Source organism: Lissotriton helveticus, chromosome 10 (genome assembly GCF_964261635.1).
Source record: "Lissotriton helveticus chromosome 10, aLisHel1.1, whole genome shotgun sequence".
NCBI lineage: Eukaryota > Metazoa > Chordata > Amphibia > Caudata > Salamandridae > Lissotriton > Lissotriton helveticus.
In genome coordinates this window covers 1148355669-1148373878 of record NC_136071.1, presented here as the reverse complement: position 1 = coordinate 1148373878, position 18210 = coordinate 1148355669, and the positions used below count along the sequence as shown (strand labels likewise).

General features: G+C 44.9%; 1 protein-coding gene across 3 annotated transcripts in view; it reads right to left on the bottom strand.

The window, feature by feature from the left end:
* Positions 1–18210, bottom strand: part of NEK10 (NIMA related kinase 10) — a 1104115-nt gene that overhangs the window by 956160 nt on the left and 129745 nt on the right. For all 3 annotated transcript variants that reach the window (XR_013601712.1, XM_078663960.1, XM_078663961.1), the window contains exon 7: positions 3753–3794. Coding sequence is in view for 2 of the 3 variants with exons in the window: in XM_078663960.1 (XP_078520086.1) it covers positions 3753–3794 (42 nt within the window). In the remaining variant the exon portion in view is untranslated. The remainder of the gene's footprint in view (positions 1–3752; positions 3795–18210) is intronic.

Genomic DNA, 18210 nt, shown 5'->3' with positions numbered 1-18210 from the left:
TGATATGGAGACGAGCAATTGCTACTGGAAAAATGCTTAAGGTCATGGATCCTAGGAGAGAAGAGCTCTGTCTCACTGATGGCTTTGTGTTGTTCAATTATTGGTTACATGTCTGAGGGATTGTACACCTGCTGGCCTCTATAGGAAATACTTCTTTAATGGTGTTGAGAGATGTTCCTAGATAATCAAGGATTTGACTGGAGACATGTTGGATTTTTCTAGATTCACACAAAGACCTAGTTGATATAATAGGCAGTAAAGCTGACATTTTTCTGTACTTTGCTTGCAGTATGAGCTTTTATCAGCTAATCGTCAAAGTATGGAGAGATTAAACTTTTGTTTTTGTGGAGGGCGGCTGCAACTACTGCCATGCATTTGGAAAACATGTTGGGTGCTGATGGGAGGCTGAATTTTGTGGTGTCTTGTACTGGTAGTGAGTTTTCTCTATTGGGATGTGAAAATAAGTATCCCGAAAATCAACAGAGCACATCCAGCCTCCTTTCATGAGTTGGGTATAAATCAGAATTAGGGAGAGCATCCTTAATTCTCCTTTTTGAATTATTTGTTAGCTTACCTCGGGTGAAAAATGGGTCTGAATTCTTTCCTTGGGCCTTTCTTTGGAACCAAATAATATCTTGAAAAAATACCTTCATTTTTGGTTCAATTACTCTTTTTTGGAGTATAGATGTTATTTCTGCCCATAGATAAAGCAGCTGATGTTGTGGTGCTTGCTTCGGTGGTACTGTGCGTGGAAAATACTGGCATTGGATGTTGTACCCTCTTTGAATAATTTGCAAGACGCATTTGTCGGAGGTAAGCCATTTCCACTCTTCCAGGTGTTTTGACTCCCTCCCACCGGAGTGGCGAACAGAGAAGATGGAGAATTCTGTTCATTGTTCGGAACCCTTGGAACCCTTCAAAAAACGTTTGGGGGGGGAACCCTCACACCTCTTGAAAGAGGTTGGTTGCTCTCTGTACGCTAGGTTGCACAGTGCAATGTGGAGTGATTAAAACATTTCTGAGTGCTCAGATTACATCTCAGGCCAGTCCAGATGGCTTCCAGTTAAACTCAGAATCCGTTCAGAGGAGCTCACTTTTGTTCATGGAAATCTGTAGCTTACTAGGCCCTACACATCATTATTCTCTTTAAGACCAAGTGGAAAGAATTGCTTGTAATTACAACATGGTAAGGGAGCAGGTGTGGGATGTAAACCTATCATGACTGTGCGACAGAAACGTTTATAAGAGGCTTGAAAAATAAAGTTGTCATTTTGTCATGGTTTTGTTATGATTTAAAGATGGTGACCTTAATTCAAAGAGGCAGGTCAATGGAGATGGGGGGCACACACTAAAGTTTAGAACAGAATGCTTACTTAAGGGGCAGTGCCCCAACCCATGTCACCAACATTGGAAAAGAAGAGCTTTGATGCATTGTGAGAAAGTGCCTCTTTTTGCATGGTTATCCCCCGCTTTCTGCCTGGTTTTGATGTGTTTTCAATTGTAGTGCGCAGGGTCCCTGCCAACCAGGTCCCCTGTGCCAGTGCATCTTCCCTAAAACATATCCACAATTGGTTGTTCTACCCCCTATACGTCCCTAGTAAATGGTACCCTTGGTACCAAGGGCCTTGAAGTTGAAGAGGGTTCCATATGACCCCCCGCACTGGGACCAACCTACTACAAGGACCCAGGATCCAGGAGGATCTGTGTCTCCTGCCCACTTTGCACCCAAAGCCCAGGGCCTGAGTCTGAGTGGCCTTCCTGCCAGGTGAATTCACCACCTCAGCGGTCCGGGCTCTGAATCCAGTGCAGGCCGATCTCTCCTGACCCACATGACTGTGCCTGCAGTGTGACTCTGTAGGGTTCCCCCACCGCGACTGGCCTGATAAGAAGAAATCTGAACTGCGAAAGGCAACCCTGCACCCACAGCCTCGGGCTTTGAGGAGCTTGACCAGCAGTACCCCTCTGACCCCAGCATCCCAACTTACCTGTGCTGCCACTGGTGTTCTGCCTGCACCCTCTGACTCGAAGCCTGCAGCATGTTTGTCAAAAGAAGATTCTCCATTCAACAGCATTGGGCGCCCAATGCTGAAATAGAACCCTGCACCCGGCTGTCCCTGAGCCGCTGGTGGTGTATGTTTGGTGCTGCTTTGTGGCCCCCCATGCTGGTCCTAACCGCCAAAGCTTGGCCCCTGCAACCGATCTACTTACCTGCATGCAGTGTGGCTCCAAGCATCCACAGTCTCTATTGAAACAGATTGGGCCGACTTCTGATTTTGACCTCTGCACCTGGCTGCCCATGTGCCACTGGTGGTGCAGTTTTGGTACTCACCTGATCCTTGCCTCTTGCTGATCTTTGGTCCCGAAGACTGGAACTGTAAGTGCAATACTTACTTCTTTAACCACAATATTGTTTTCACCATGGGATAACATTGAACTGTGTCGATTTTTAAAAGTGAAAAGTATTATTTTTTAAATGTACTTACCTTATAGCAAAGATTTTGATCTTAAAATAAAATGCAAACAAAGTACATTTTTCTAAAATTGGTGTGGATCTCCTGTTTGAGTCATGTGTCCATGATTGATCACTGTTGTGCAATAAATGTCTTACACTCCTCTGTGTTAGGCCTAAGGCTGCACGCCCACACTACCACTAATAGAGCACTTTGGGTTTTACATTGAACCTTGTACACTTCTGAGGAACCCTAGAACTCTGTACACGGTATAACCACCTAGTGGTATACCATATACAGAGTCAGCTTCCTACATGCATTTATCGGACGAGGCATCTGTTATAGTGCAACCCCTATAGCAGAGGAATCAAAGATAGCCGCCATACCTTTCCAGTACGGGAGTAATGGCAGTAGTCTAGTCTTCAACACTGATGACATTGAAATACCGGAATACAAAGAGAAGGGGGAGAGGAATAAAGAAGGCAAAGTAAGATGACAGATGGAGAACGGAGATGCAGAGAAAACCAGAGAAGCAATTGAGTAGGGCGAGAAAGAGGAGACGGAGAGCGAGACGAGGAGCAACAATGAGAGGGAGCCTAAAAGGGGATCCCGAGCCCCGAGCCCCACCACTCATTGAACCACTACAGTCAAGCAGCCCCGAGAAGGAAGAGTATGCTGTGACCCCCTACACCACGGGCAAAAAGGACCGTGGCCATAGGAAAGTGCCAAATAGCCATTTTGCCTTTCTAAAATGGTGTTGGACTGGGGAAAAAGTTGACCACAGTGAATGCACAGTTGGGGAAGGCCACTGAGCACAAGTTTTGGTTCCAGGGATCAGGTCACTAGTGTGATGACACTGTGGTGTCTTGAAAAGCTCACGTGGTGAACAACGCGGTGATGGGTTTTACTTTTCCCAATCTACTAGATGTTGTTAACCAATAAAATGTTTCCGAGGGTCATTACTTCTATTCCAAGGACTACCCTGAAAACCATGAAGAGGAGGGAATCTTTTTGTCTACCCGACAATGAGAAGTGATGACCCCAGGAAAAGACAGACTGTATCTCCCTTCTTCGGAATCTAGTTATTTTTTTCATATCTTATCAAAACCTCAGTATGTATATATTGTGGGCATTCCATATTTTGTTAAGGAGAATTAAAAGACACTATACAAACCTATAATAGAGTAAAGTGGCACGTGTGAACACTAGGCGATACAACAGCATCTAAGCTATCACCCGGTTTACTAAATACATAAGGAAAGGCACAGTTATTTTACCAATGCTGTGTTTATAGTATCTTACCTGTGCTAGACTTTCTATCCCCCCAAGCTGATGAAGGACATCCTGTCAAATACAATGGAAACATGTAAATATAACAAACCAAAGGAAGACTTTCAGATATGACAATGTATTTTAGCTAATCTGATTGTTAATGCAAATTTATCATTGTATAATACCTAGGCCACGTGACTATGGAGGCAATCTTTTATAACAATTTATGTACAGAGCTCGAAGAGCAGTAGGGTTTAAACTTTCTTCAATAGTAAACAGCAAATGCATTAATTCTAAAATATTTAATTAGCAGTAGATCAGGCACCACAAGCAGAATTGGACTGTATCCGTAGGCTGTGTAAGCAGGTGAATATCTTAAATCCCCGCTGTAATGTCATGCAGGTTGTATCTATAAAACACGTCATCTTGGTTGAACACTTTGGGCTAAAGGTACAAATTATTTTTTCAGTTGCAAAATTGGGCCTTTTCCAACCACAAAAATGCTTTTTGGGATGTACAAAGCCTAGATTGTGATTTGGTAACTTGTTACCAGAACGCAATTTGGATTTATTGAGATCTGGTATTTTGAAGGGGCGTGTTGAGAGCGCCCCTTCTTAATACTGAATTGAAATAGTATGTACGAGTGTTTTGTGCCCAAAACGTGGTCTCAAAACATTTGCAATTTACCTCCATTTGAAACAGGGTGGTAACCTATTCGCAAATGGAAAGGAATCCCCAAGGCACCCCTTCCCCTTTGAGAATGGGTGGCAAAACATTTTTTAAGAGCAGGCACTCATCCCACGACCACTGACTACTCTTAAAAAATGAAAAGTTTGTTGGGTTTTTTTGTAAACGCATCCCACTATCCTATAAGGAAAACAGGCTGCGTTTAAAAAAAATGTGCTTTATTAAAAAGCAATCATAGACATGGTGGTCTGCTGACCCCAGAGGTCCACTATCCCTCTAGTGGCAGCGGAAAAAGTAGTGGGTCACAAATTGCGACTAACCTCATTAATATTCACGAGGTAGGTCTAGTTGCGACCCACTACAAATTGCTAGTAAAACTCAAAAGACTTTCATACATTAGGGATTGCGATTTCCTAATTGCGATTCACAAAAAGTTACAATTAGGTAATCACTTTTCCTATTTTCATACACCTAGCCCATGTTCTCAGTAGTAGCAGGAGAAGGATACTTCAGTGGACTCTTGGTACTGTGCATTAGCTCAATCTGGCACAGGCTCAGTGTTTTTACCCAGCAACTCTCTGCTCCACAAAAGCAGTCAGCTGACACATGCTTCTTTTTTGCTCTACACTAAACTAGCACCCTTACCAGGGCAATGACCCTTCGTGAACACAAAATACAGAACCAAAGCACAGAGGATTTATGGTCACAGCATGGTCAACACACTGAATTGCAGCTAATAGTACCAATACACAAGGTTAGTGAGGAAGAATGTGTAGCCTCAAGGTGTCACCAATAGCCTACACGGATTTGTGGGTGAGGTGATGGCACAGAGCCCAGCAACGGGGTGTCAACAAAATAAGGACAAGCCTATATGCCCACGAGAACTAGGGTACTAATACTCAAAACGCATATTTGTCCCATGGAACTCATTTGCAGAATATCTCTCACATGACTCATGGGTATGCGGCAACCTTCGATCCACCACTTTTTATTGAATATTAATAACAAAGTACATGACACTTTTCTCTTTTACCTCCTTAACATGTATTCTAGCAACTAGGGGCCATATGTATGAAGTGAAATGACCTGATTCACAAAATCAGGCCATTTGTAAACGCAAAATCATAATTTGAGCTTGTGCCCAAATGCCAATTTGTTGTTTGGAAGGCGCATGTTTAGAGTATCCCTTCCAAATACGGAATCATAGTGGAATGTTATAATGTTTAGCGACAGAAATTCAGTCACAAACCATTCATAATTTACCAACCCCGCAAAGGTGATGGTAGCCCGTTTGCAAAGGAAAAGGGGTCCACAAGGGACCCTGTCTCCTTTGTGAACGTCGAAAAAAGATTTTGGAAGAGTAGGCAGTGGTCTAATAAACCACTGCTTAAACCCAAGAAATTACACTTTTTTTTGTTTGAACTCATTCCGTTTTCTTTTAAACTAATCAGGTTGCATTTTTAAAAAAAATTGCTTTACTTAAAAGCAATTACAGACACGGTGGTCTGCTGACCTCAGCAGGCCACCATCCCTTTGATGGCTGTGATCCCTAGTGGGTCACAATCTGCACCTACCTTATTAATATTCATGAAGTAGGTCAGATTGTGACCCACTACGATTTGGTAATTTGCAAACTAATCTATTGGTACATATAGTTCGCTTCGCAAATGTCCACACTGGTCGCACAAATACTGGTTGCAAATTGCAATCAGTATTTTGCAGCCAGTTGTACGTTCATCTGGCCCTAGGAGCAATATATACAGAGTAATGCTAGTGCAGACAATCAGGTGCTCAAATGGTGAATATGTGGAAATATATATAATATTCACTGAAAAAAACAAAGGTTACAGGGACGTTATAGTTAGGCTGACATTTCACTTGTCCAATTAACTATAACTCACGACCCGGCAATGCACTGCTAATGATCTCACATATTACATCACTCATGACATGGTCAGTGACATCACTGATGACATCTCAAATGACATCACAGATGACATCATCCACTGACTATGAGCATTTTTTAAACGTTTAGGAGTGTTAAATAAAAATACCAAGGTGCATTGGTGAATCATTGGGTGTATGAGTGCCTGATTGGATGATTCAGTGAGTTCGTAACTGTATAAGTGAATAATTAAGTGTCTCAGTGAATGTATGGGCAAATGGCTTGTGTGAATGTCTGTATCTATCTGTCAGTTGGTGTTTATGTGGTTGTATAGGTGTGTGAGCAGGTATGTGAGTTTCTAAATGGGTGAGTGATTTGTTGTCTGAGTATGTGTATAGGTGTCTCAATGTCTGTGTGGGTGGGTGGGGGGGTGTTTAACTGCCTGTATGGATGAGTGTGTGGGCGAGACAGTGGCTCTTTGAGTTAGTGAGTGTGTGTAAGGAGCTGCATGGGTGAGTGAGTGTGTTTATGGATGTGTCAGTGGGTGAATGGATGTCATTGGTATATGGATGTGTAACTGCATATGTGAAAGTCAGTATAGGTGAGTGTCGGAGTATATGAGTTACTGTATGTGTGACTGAGTGATTACAATAGTGGCCATATGGGTGAGTGTGTGCTTGTGTCAGTGACTGTATAGGTGAGTATGTGTTATATTATGATAGAATAAATGAGTGGGTGTGTGTATAAATGTACAGGTGAGCAAATTGCTGTGTGATTGACTTTATAGGTGAGTGAGAATGTGTGCGAGCAGCTGTAGGAGTTGGCCTTTTTGGTTAAAGTTCCCTAAACGTTTTGCTTTCCCCCTAGACCGTTTTCCTGACCTAGAGATGCCAATGTAGATGCTTTGGGTACTTTGCCACTGCTGATCAGTGTCAAAGTACAGGAGTTCCCTATGTAAAATGTAATGGTGACTGGTTGGCCATGATTGGTATGTTGCCTTACTAGTAAAGGTTCCTTATGATGTGCACTGTGTGTGCAATGGCTAGTAACGCAAGGGCACGCAGAGAAGGGAAGCCAGGCCTTCAGTGTAGGGCCTGCACGCAGAATGCTAAGTTAGCATGTAGTCCTGACAAGTGCAACCACTTGTCAGGCCTGACTTTCCCTTTTACATACACATGGGGCACCCCTGTGGTAGGTACCAGGTAACCTCTGGGCAGGGTGCAGTGTAGGTAAAAGGCAGACCATAAGCTGAGGTGTGTGTTGTGTTCTAACAGTGAAAAACTCTCCATTTCGTTTTTCGCTGCTGAAAGGCCATTCTACCCATAGGACAGAATGGGGGAGGCTGGGTGTTGTGTTTGTTAACCTAGGTTCCTGTCACTCTATAATGAAGAGGTGAAGTTTGGTATGTATGGACTCATATTGTCATAATGCATTTTTCTGTGAAGGTGGTTTTGTCACTGTGTGTTTATACACCACTCTTTCAGAAAGTGGCTGAGTTTTGTGCTTCGAGCATTTCTGTGTGTCTCTGAAATGTGGATTGTCTGTCTAGAACTGAAAGGTAAGAGGAGTTGGGAGAGGTCTTGACCCAGGGAGGGGTTGGATGGCACCAGGCTGCCCTGCGTCTGGAGAGTAGGGGGAGAAGAAGCCCGGGAGGTGAAAAGGCCTGGGCTGGAGCTAAAAACCAATTGACCGATCTCCTGCTGAGTGTTTAAAGATCCAGATCCCCAGTATCAAAGGGAGAGTGGTGAAACTGGGAGGGAGACACCCAGATCTGATTTAGGGAGGGGTCAAGGACCCCTGAGCACATACAAACTTCGAAGACATTAAGGGGTATAACTATGAGAGCTAAAACCACTGAAAGTTGGAATGAAACAGATATGGATTGAGACTGAAAAGGCTTGGACCCATTCTGTGGTCAAGAGGAATCTCTGCTAAAGAAGGAGCAACTGAAGAGGCTGTTGTGGATAGACCAATCCTTGCTTTGTGATCTGGGGCTGGTCTGCAGTTTGCTTTTCTAAATAAGGAAGGGGCTGTTGGGACTGTGCTTGGAGGTGCTGGGTCCACCTGCTTGAAGAAGACTGTGATTTGTGTGCCTTGAAACCCCAAGGGCGGGAGGTGAGCTGGCTCCTTGTTTTGGAACCACAGAAACATAAAAATTTCCAGAGAAGACTCTCAGATACGCTGTAGGTGCGTGTGCTCTGTCAGTCTGAGACCTTCGCAAGTTGCGCCCTGTTATCCTGGGCACCGGGAGTTCCAAGTGAAACTCGGACGCGCTGGGAGCGTGTCATGGTTCAGCCAGGGCGTTGGTGAGGAGCGCCTGGACTTCGTGTGCACCAAAGGAGGAAGTGCCTGGACATCGTGTGCACCGGGAGAAGAGGAGAGGCTCGAAAGCACAGGACATGTGTTGAGGTGTAAGCGGAGCATTGGTAAAGAGCGCTGGATCATCGTGAGCACCAAAGAAAAGGCGAGTCTTGGATGCACGGTGTGCGTGTCGAAGTGCAACCTGAGGTGCTGGTGAGGAGTGCCGGGTTAGGGTGTGCACCGGATTGAAGTAAAAGTCTCCACAGTGCTGAGGGCGAGTCTCGGTGTGGATTGAGACCACCAGAGTAAGGGCCAAGTCAGTGGGGCCCTCAGAGTCAATCAGCAGCGGCCCGGACCGGCAGCCACAGAAGAACTGAGCCGCCAGCTCGAGTCCGCCACAGCCTGTGACGGAGTTCTGGCTCAAGGCCCAAGTCGCTGACGTCGGAGAGGAGAGTGGGATCGCGGTAACGTCGATCAACACCTGGGGTGGGGTGCGGGCCCGTAGGGGCCCTCTCTCGGCCTCCCACTTCAGTCAGCCACGTAAGCCATTGCTTCGGCTCGGATCCTGGCCCGTGCTGACCCAAGACGGGGCAGTGCTGTTGCCGGAGTGGGAAGCAGTACTTAGTGTCATCATTTGATCCATAACGGGGGCACTGTTAACAGAGCACGTAAAACTGTTGTATTACACTTTGCATTATTGCTGCTAACGAACTATCGAACTGTCATATCACGCCTGACCTCATTTGTGCCTGACGAACTTTACGCTTGATGCGTTATGCACTGCGTTGTTTCTCCCTTGCATATTACCTGATTGATTGTAACATGAGCATTGCATTAGTTCTTCAGTGCACAGTATCTGAGTACAATGAGGCACAGTGTGTTATTTCTTCCTTGCATCATACAGGATTGTAGCGTGTCGCATTGCTTTGTTTCTTCCTACTACAGGGCATGCTGGTGGTGATACCCATTGCATTCTTCCTTCAATTGCAAAGTACATGACTGTGGCGCTACGTATGGCATTGTTTCTCTCTTGAACAGTATAAGAGAATATTGTTACGCATAGCAGTATTGTTTCCTTTTTGCAAAGTGTGTGATTCTAGCAATACGACTTGCCTAACCTTTTGGGAAGAGGTTAGAAGTGAACTTAACTGTTGGTTAGAAGCGGTGGTTGGGATTAGAACCTACCAAACCACCGGAAAGAATACTACCCATTCTTATATGTTGATTTTGTATCGTGTTGTCGTATAATTGCTTATATAAAGATTATACTCATTTTATCAATACTCGTGTGGAGTCTATTTGTGATGACATCATGGGGTTACTGTGAGCATGGTTGCACATACTGAACACTCGTGCTTTGGAGATAAGCCTGGCTGCTCGTGCCAAGCTACTAAGGGGGTGAGCAGGGCTATCTCAGACGGTGTCCTTACTTAGCTTAACATTGAAGTGCGGGGTCGGGGACGCACGCCTCCAGCATTTGGTGGTGGTGGTAAGCGATAGGCACCTCCACTTCCAACAGTTGCTCTATGAGTGACTGACTGTGTGAGTGGCTGTATGGGTGTACGAGTGGATTTATCAGTGGCTGTATTAGTGAGTGAGTTGGTGTATGAGTGACAACATGGGTAACTGAGTGGATGTGTGTGTAGACTTATGAATTAGTGAGTGGGTGTGTAAGTACTGGGTATGGTTGTGTCAATGGTTTTGAAAATGCTAGTGTAGAAGTTGGAGTGGGTGTATGAAAGGTTATATTGGGATCTGAGTGAGTGCATCAGAGATGATATCATCAGTGATATCATTTGAAATGTCATCAGTGATGTCACTAACCATTTAATGAGTGATGTAATATGTGAGGACATAAGCAGTGCTTTGCGGGCATGAGTTATAGTTAGCACAGCTAACTATAACTGCTGAATTTCTCTGGATTTGTACGAGTAAAATGTCAGCCTAACTATAACCTCCCTGTAACCTTTCGTTTTTTCCAGTGAATTTCTAAGGTTTTTTAAAATTCTATTTCCTAACTATGCCATCCCTGTAACCTTTGTTTTTTTCAGTGAATTTTTAACGTTTTTTAAATGCTAATTCCTAACTATAAAATCCCTGTAACCTTTGTTTTTTTCAGTGAATTTCTATGGCTTTTAAAGTAGTAGTCATGTTTGTACAGTAGTGGAAAAAGGGGGAGGGGCCTCCAATGAGCTCTCAGGAATTCCGCTGTGTAGGACTTGTAGGGGGTACCAGGAGGGCTTCTTGGCCCCCAAGATCCCTCTGGAGCCAAGGGGACTTCATTCCCCAACTAGTACTGTGCCAGGAGGCACGTTTGCAGAGTGGTGGAGAAAGGGGGCATGCCTCTGACAACTTTCAGCAATCCTGCTGTGTGGGAATTACGGAAGGTAACAGATGGGGTAGTTGGCTCCCAAGGACATCCTTGGGGACCAACTGCCCCACCTATTACCTCCAGTAAGTCCCATACAACAGGATAGCTGAGATCTGATAGCATGCCACGCCCCTTTCTCCACCACTCTGCAAACGCGCCTCCTGGTACACTACTAGTAGGGGGATGTAGTCCTCTTGGCTATTCAGGGTGCTTGGGGGCCAACTACTACTCCTGTTACCTTCAGCAAGTCCCACACAGTGGGTTTCCTGAGAAGTTTTCGGTGGCCACGCCACCTTTCTCCTCCACTCTGCAACCATGCCTCATGGTGCACTACTAGGTGGTGGATGAAGTCCCCTTGGTTCTTGAGGGTCCTTGGGTGCCAACTAGCCCTCCTGTCAAGTGCCGTAAGACCCACACAGCTGGATTTCTGAGAGGTGGTCATAGTCCACGCCTCCTTCCTCCACCACTCTGCAAACGTGCCTCCTGGTGCACTGCTGCTTGGGGGTAGAAGTCCACGTTAGTCCTGAGGCCCTCAGGAGGCAAGGGGATATCATCCCCCCACCAGCAGTGTGCGGAGAGGTGTGTTTGCAGAGTGGTGGAGGAAGGAGGCATGGCCTCTAACCACCTCTCAGCAATCCAGCTGTGTGGGCCTTACTGGAGATAACAGGAGGTCTTGTTGTCCCCTAAGGACCCTCAGCTGCCAACGGGACTTCATCCCCCAAACAAGAAAGTGCCAGGAGGGTTTGCAGAGTAGTGGAGAAAGGGGACATCCCTCCAGCGAGTTGCCGGCTTTTGCATTTTTGTTCTTTTTTAGGAAGGGGCGGGTTGCATGGCCCCCCTTCCCTGGGCCATTTCCGCCACGGGGACCCCATCCCCGGGGCCAGCCCCTCTTTCCATTTTTTTAAGAAAAAAATGGTAGAGGGGCGCAGCCCCCTTCCCAAGTCGATTTTGGCCCTGGAAACTAAATCCCCGTGCCCGGCCATTTTTTCTTTTTTTAAACAACAGGGGGCTGTTTTTGGCCCTGGGAACCCATCCCTTGAGGCCTGCCCCCTTTCCTTTAAAACAATAAATAAACAGGGGAGGGTGGCCGCGTGGCCCCAATCCCCTGGCCGATATCGGCTCCAGGGACACCATGCTCTGGGGCACGGCCTCCCTTGTGTGGCTCACTGGTTAGAAGCGGCAGACCCTGAAGCAGAGGTCGGCCTGGGACCAGGGTTCAATTCCCGACGCGGCAGGGTCTTGGGTCAATGTCCGCGGACTCGGTAATTCTCGCTTAGGTGCCTAGGCTAACCATGGGTCCCACTCTGCAACTCTGGGCAATAGCTTGCTTAATCTCCACAACGGCCCCAGCAACGCCGGGGATGCCTGGCTTCACCTTGGGGTGCCCTCTCACAGGGAAAGCCAGGACGGGTTCCCCAGCGGTATACAGCGCCAGGACGCCACGTAACGAGGTAACAGTGCGCTTTACAAGTATACATACATTACATCACATTCTAGGTGCAAGAAGACTGTGGAGCCCACCTCCTTTGATACCATTTTTCAACCGTGAAACATGGAATCATTAAAAGTGGAGGATCGATTCTGACAAATATATTCAAATAGAACTGTTGCATTTGAGTTACTAGGTGTATGTGCATGTTCATGTTTATTGTTTTTACGCTCAATATTCTTATAGCTCACATTACTAAATGGATTTTTTTTTTAAGAAACATGTTTGAGGGATTGTGGTCTATGTAGTTGTTTTGTACTTTCTGTTCAACAAAGTCAGTCACATGGCTGGGTCTAATTAAATAGGTTGCACCTGCAGGGACTAGAGGGGATTTAAAACACACAAATGAATTGCTTTCAGAACATTTTCTGTGGGAGCATGAAGAGAAAGTTAAGAAGGCGGTTTGTTTTCGGCACTGAGAAAAGGAAGATTCTATTTTTACCACCCGGGCAAAGTAAGCTCGTAATATGGGTCATAATAATTGTGGCATGTTAATTTATTTGGTCAACACAGGCCACTGTCTACAAAATATTTCTCTTGGGGTTTGCAGTATTTTAGCACGTTTATTTTTGGTGCAACAGCACGCATGTTTTTGGTCACTGGAGTGTTTGTTTATATCCGGCACACACTTCCCACCTTATAATTGGACACATGGAGAGTGACTTATTGCACATTAAGGGAATAGTTTTAACAGTATGAATGTTGATTTCGTTTTTAAGTGGTCTAAGATTTTCTACAACATTAATGGGTCTTCCTTAAATTTCAGTTACCCCTGAAGAGGGGCTTTCAGCTCGAAATGCATTGGGTAAATATCTTCATGATTAACCAGGATGTACTATTAATTCCATCGTGTTGCAAGGTAAAGCCTGATGGGCAGGTTTGTAGCATTTGAAGCTTGGAATGAAGTTGCCTCCGTTAGGAATTAAAAAGATTGATCAAACATGGAATAGATGATTCTGTTGATAAAATACCCCCATAAGAAGGTTCAATAAAACAGTATTCACAGACCAGGATTTATAACTAATATGAAAAAGATCAATTTGTTTTTAATCTTAATGAAGAGTCTGCTTCAACACGTAAAGTTTGGGATGAGTCAAACTACTATATAAGAGGGGAAATTACATCATATTAGACACAAATATTTAAAAATAAAAAAAATTAAATCATAACTGGTTCAAAATGAACTCGAACAGGGTGAGCTGATACTTAATAGACACAATAATAGAGGCAATTGTTTAGACTAGAAGAAGCCTAAAAATTCTCTCAAAACATACTTCTTAGGAACAAAAAGTTTGTACACACAAATGATTGGATAACACACCCATACTAATATTATAAAGAGAGAGCCCAAACCTTTGAGGCGGGTAATCTCAGGAACCAGAGCACCAATCACAACACCCAATACAGCGTTGGAAAGGGCAGTTGCAGCAGAAGGACATAGGCTATGCAGACGGCCACCATATACATTTAAAAGGTAAAAGAACCGTGCCAGCAAAGTAGTCCCTTGTGGGCGTGTCTGCGTTGTGCTGTGGGCGTGGGCTGGGGGCGTGACTAACGCTGGGGGCGTGTGGTATGGCCATCATATCGTGGGCTGTGGGCGTGTGCTGGGGGCGTGACAAACGCTGGGGGCGTGACAAACGCGGGGGCGTGAGTCCGTCCTTCATGCCATGTGAGTTGTACATACAAGCGTCAATTACGTTGCTGCGTAGCATCAAGGGGCACGCTGGGGGTGTGAGAAACGCTGGGGGCGTGTGTCAGGCCTTCATGCCATGTGAACGCAATTGCGCCGCATCAAGGGGCACGCTGGGGGCGTGAGAAACGCTGGGGGCGTTGCTACGTTCCGCCCTTTATGCCATGTGGGCCGTACATTAATCAGAAGATCGTCTGCTGTGGCCGTGTGCTGGGGGCGTGACAAACGCGTTTAGCTGGAGGCGTGGTAAGTAACGTTACTGAAGCCTCTCCTGTGCGCTGTTACTGAACTCTCTCATTCAACAAAATTACACGCGCCTGCTACCATCAACCAGGGCTCTAGCCGGGCTCAGGCGGCGGATCAGTACACTAATTACACGCGCCTGATAACAACCAGGGCTGCAGCTGGGCCTCAAGCGGGGGAACACGCACCTGCTAACATCAAACAGGCCTGCATGTGGGCTTCAAGCGGGGGAACACGCAAATGAGCGTGTCTGCGGGGACAATTACTGCAGCCTCTCCTACTCCCTGTCACTCAACTCTCTCATTAAACGGATTTATCCGCGGCTGATAACTCTCTCATTCAACGACATTCCACGTGCCTGCTAACATCAACCAGGGCTGTAGCCGGGCTCAGGCGGAGGATCACTACCCCAATTACACGCGCCTGCTAACATCAATCAGGGCTGCAGCTGGGCCTTCTCCGTCCCGATTCTAATGAAACAAAAAATGTTGTCTACCGCGAGATTTTAAAATAAATTGCCCTTGCCAAATACACACATAACACACATTCTATTTCATACCCGGAAAACGTCGGGACGGGCTGCTAGTTTAGGATAAAGGGGAAGATGTGGCAAAATTCTCACTTGGTACACTATGGTGTTTAATTCCAAAAACATGAACTCTTTGAAGACCCAAAGACTGGTAACATTACCTCAGAACCCAAGGAGCTAGGACAAGTGTTCTCTGAACATTTTCAAAAGATATAGCAGCTCCAAATTAAGCCTTTGTAAAGCTACAGAAGAGTGTTTGGACATGCTTAAAATACTAACTATGGTGCCAATCCTATCTCATATTGTCATATAACTTTATTTAATATAGGTTACAAATAAGCAGCTGAACTAATAAAATGTTCTCAAGAAAATGAACAGTGCTAACAATCAACAATCTGGCTGACCGTAAGGCAGTCCGAGAAGGTGGCTTTCCATTAGAATGATACAAAGTGCGTGGATTTGAATTAAAACGTCCACATGCTAATTTATTCAATTATATTCTTCCTAGGGTAGTATTCCTATGACATTCTACAAATACACTTTAATATGTTTTTTGAAAAAAAGGAAAAAGCTGTGCCAATCCAAGCTTATATTGTCATATAACTTTATTTAATACAGATTTCAAAATGCTCACTAAATTAGTAGCACCATGAACAGAAGCCAAAGTCTTAATTTGATGCATTCAGATCAATTTAGCTTTTATTCCTACAAAGCAGTGAAACGCAAATACACATTTTGTAGTAGATTGATAGACGTTCTTTCTCTTCATAAACATCTGATTGTAAATATCTTTTGGGATGCCAAGAAGGCATTTGACCTTGAACGCTGGAAATTTGTATTCAATGTCCTGTATGTGATGGGGTTTCCATTACAGCTAATGAGGAAAATCACCTCTCTATAAGAAGGTGCTGCAGTGCTGTTGGTATTGAATGCTAGACCAGTTCAAGAATTGGAGGAAAAGTGTGGGACCAGACAGGGTTGTCCTACGCCCCCTATACTTTTTGCAATGTTTATTGAACTATTACCAATCACATTTAGAACAAAGATCGGAACTAAATCAATTTTGCCTGATGCTTCAAAATTGAAACTGTGTGCGGATGATTGACTGTTGTTTTTCAATGTAAGTAGGCAAAATATTGAAGATGTATTTTTCAATCAATGAGTGTGTATATGAATTTGGTGGGATACAAAGTGAACGCTACTAAAAGAGACATTTTACTATTCAATATGAGCCCTCAAAAGCTACAGAGCTTTTTAAGCATTGAACACTACAATCTCTTTATATATGCCATTTGTTCATGCTGAAACAACTTTAGGGGAGATTTGTACAGTTTTAGCTCCAAATCAAATAAGTTGTCGGTAGAAGTCTGGTTTGGGTAAAATTGGGAATCAGCTGATCATTATATGGGAATATGATGCATTTAAACTACAATGACAAAAGGGGCTGATATTTGTTTTTATATATAGACAGATTACCAGTGTGAGACGTAAGCATGCTTTTTATGATATATAGAACTGTAGATCACTAGTAATTAGTATTCTTTTAAACAATCTTTAATATGAGGGATTAGTGCAACGGGTGAAATACTCCAGCAACTTGGAAGCTTACTGTGTAATGTGAGATCCCTATCCAAGCACTCTGCCGGGGTTTGGGATCTCCTTTCCTAGTTGCAGCCTTACTACGGGTTTTTTACCGAAACTTGGCTGAAGCCCCATTTGTTCCCTTCTATAGCACTCGCTTTGCCTGAGGGATACAGATTTGTTCGCATGGACAGGCAGGACAAAATGGGTGGTGGAATTGCTATCGCACATAGGGATAACATCAAAATTACTGTGCTGGAACAACACAGTGACCCAACTATGGAAGTGATGGTCTTCTGCATTGACTTCTCGTCCCATATAAGTTGGAAGGCGGCCCTGGTATATCGGCCTCCCGGCCCGCTAAATGGCTTCCCATTTCATCTTATTGAACTAATCGCTCCCCATGTAATCGCGAGCAGCAACTTTTTGCTGCTGGGCGATTTTAATTTACATAGTTAGTGTGATTCCAATGCGGACACAAGGTCCCTCGTAATGGAGCTAGCTACTCTGGGGTTAACCAAGCTTAATGAGGGCCCCACACACACAGCGGGCCACACTCTGGATATTGTTTTTTCCAACTCCTCAAATGTCTCCTGCAATCCCCCCAGTTCCTGCCCTGGTCTGACCATGGGTCAATTGAATTTTGCATTCAGGCACCTAGGAAGAAAACTCACGATACTTTTGACACTTCTTGCCTCTCCAGACAGTGGAAGAGCGTTACTCCAGAGGGCTTTAAATCCTATTTCGTAGAGACACAGATATTAGAATCCGATAACACCGAAGAGGCGCTTGCCAAATATAACCTGGCAGTTTCTAGTGCTGTGGACCAGCTAGCCCCTCTGAAACCCCTCCCTAGTGTGCCTAGGCTCCCCCAGAATGCCTGGTACTCGGCCCTACTTCGTATTCAGAAACGAATTTGCAGGAAGCATGAAAAACGGTGGCGTTTCACTCATGAGGAGGCGGACAAAGCTTGGTTTCATGCGGCCTTGGCCGATTATCATGGGAAAATCAGGGCAGCACGTAAAGCTCACATCGCTCTCCAATTAGACCAGGCCAAAAATAACCCCAAGGTGCTATACCGCATTCTGCAGTCCTTCGTGAATCCTAAGGCGTGTGAGAATCCGATGATCACTACACAAAAATCGTGCGATGATAGCACTTTTTTCATACAAAAAATCGAGACCATCTATGACAAAATTGTTCAAGCAGAGGAAGAAACTTTCATCACCATCATTCCCGTAGAATCTGGGCAGGCAGTTACTCAATTATTGGGAAGTTTTCCCTTGGTGACACAGGTGGAGGTTGAGGCACTGATCCACTCAGGATCATCTACCAGAAACAATTACCACTTCCCTTGCCAGCCACCTGTCCCCCTCCATTGCACATCTCCTCAATCACTCCCTGCAAGGAGGTGCGGTCCCTTTGGAATGGAATAATTACAAAATGGGGGTGGTGATGGACAGAGTATCAGAGTTAATCAGAACACTCCTACCCAGTCAACAGATCAGGGCTTGATCCATCACCGTTTTTTAGCTCACTGCACCATCCCAGTTCAGAACCTGGCTATATGCAAATTAGTCTGTCCCTGGCCCAGTGCATCATGGGAACAGGGCAGACCAAACTACCAAGCCAATTCTTCACTGGGACAGACTAATTTGCATACAGCCAGGTTCTGAAACTGGGATGGTGCAATGAGCTAAAAAACGGTGTTG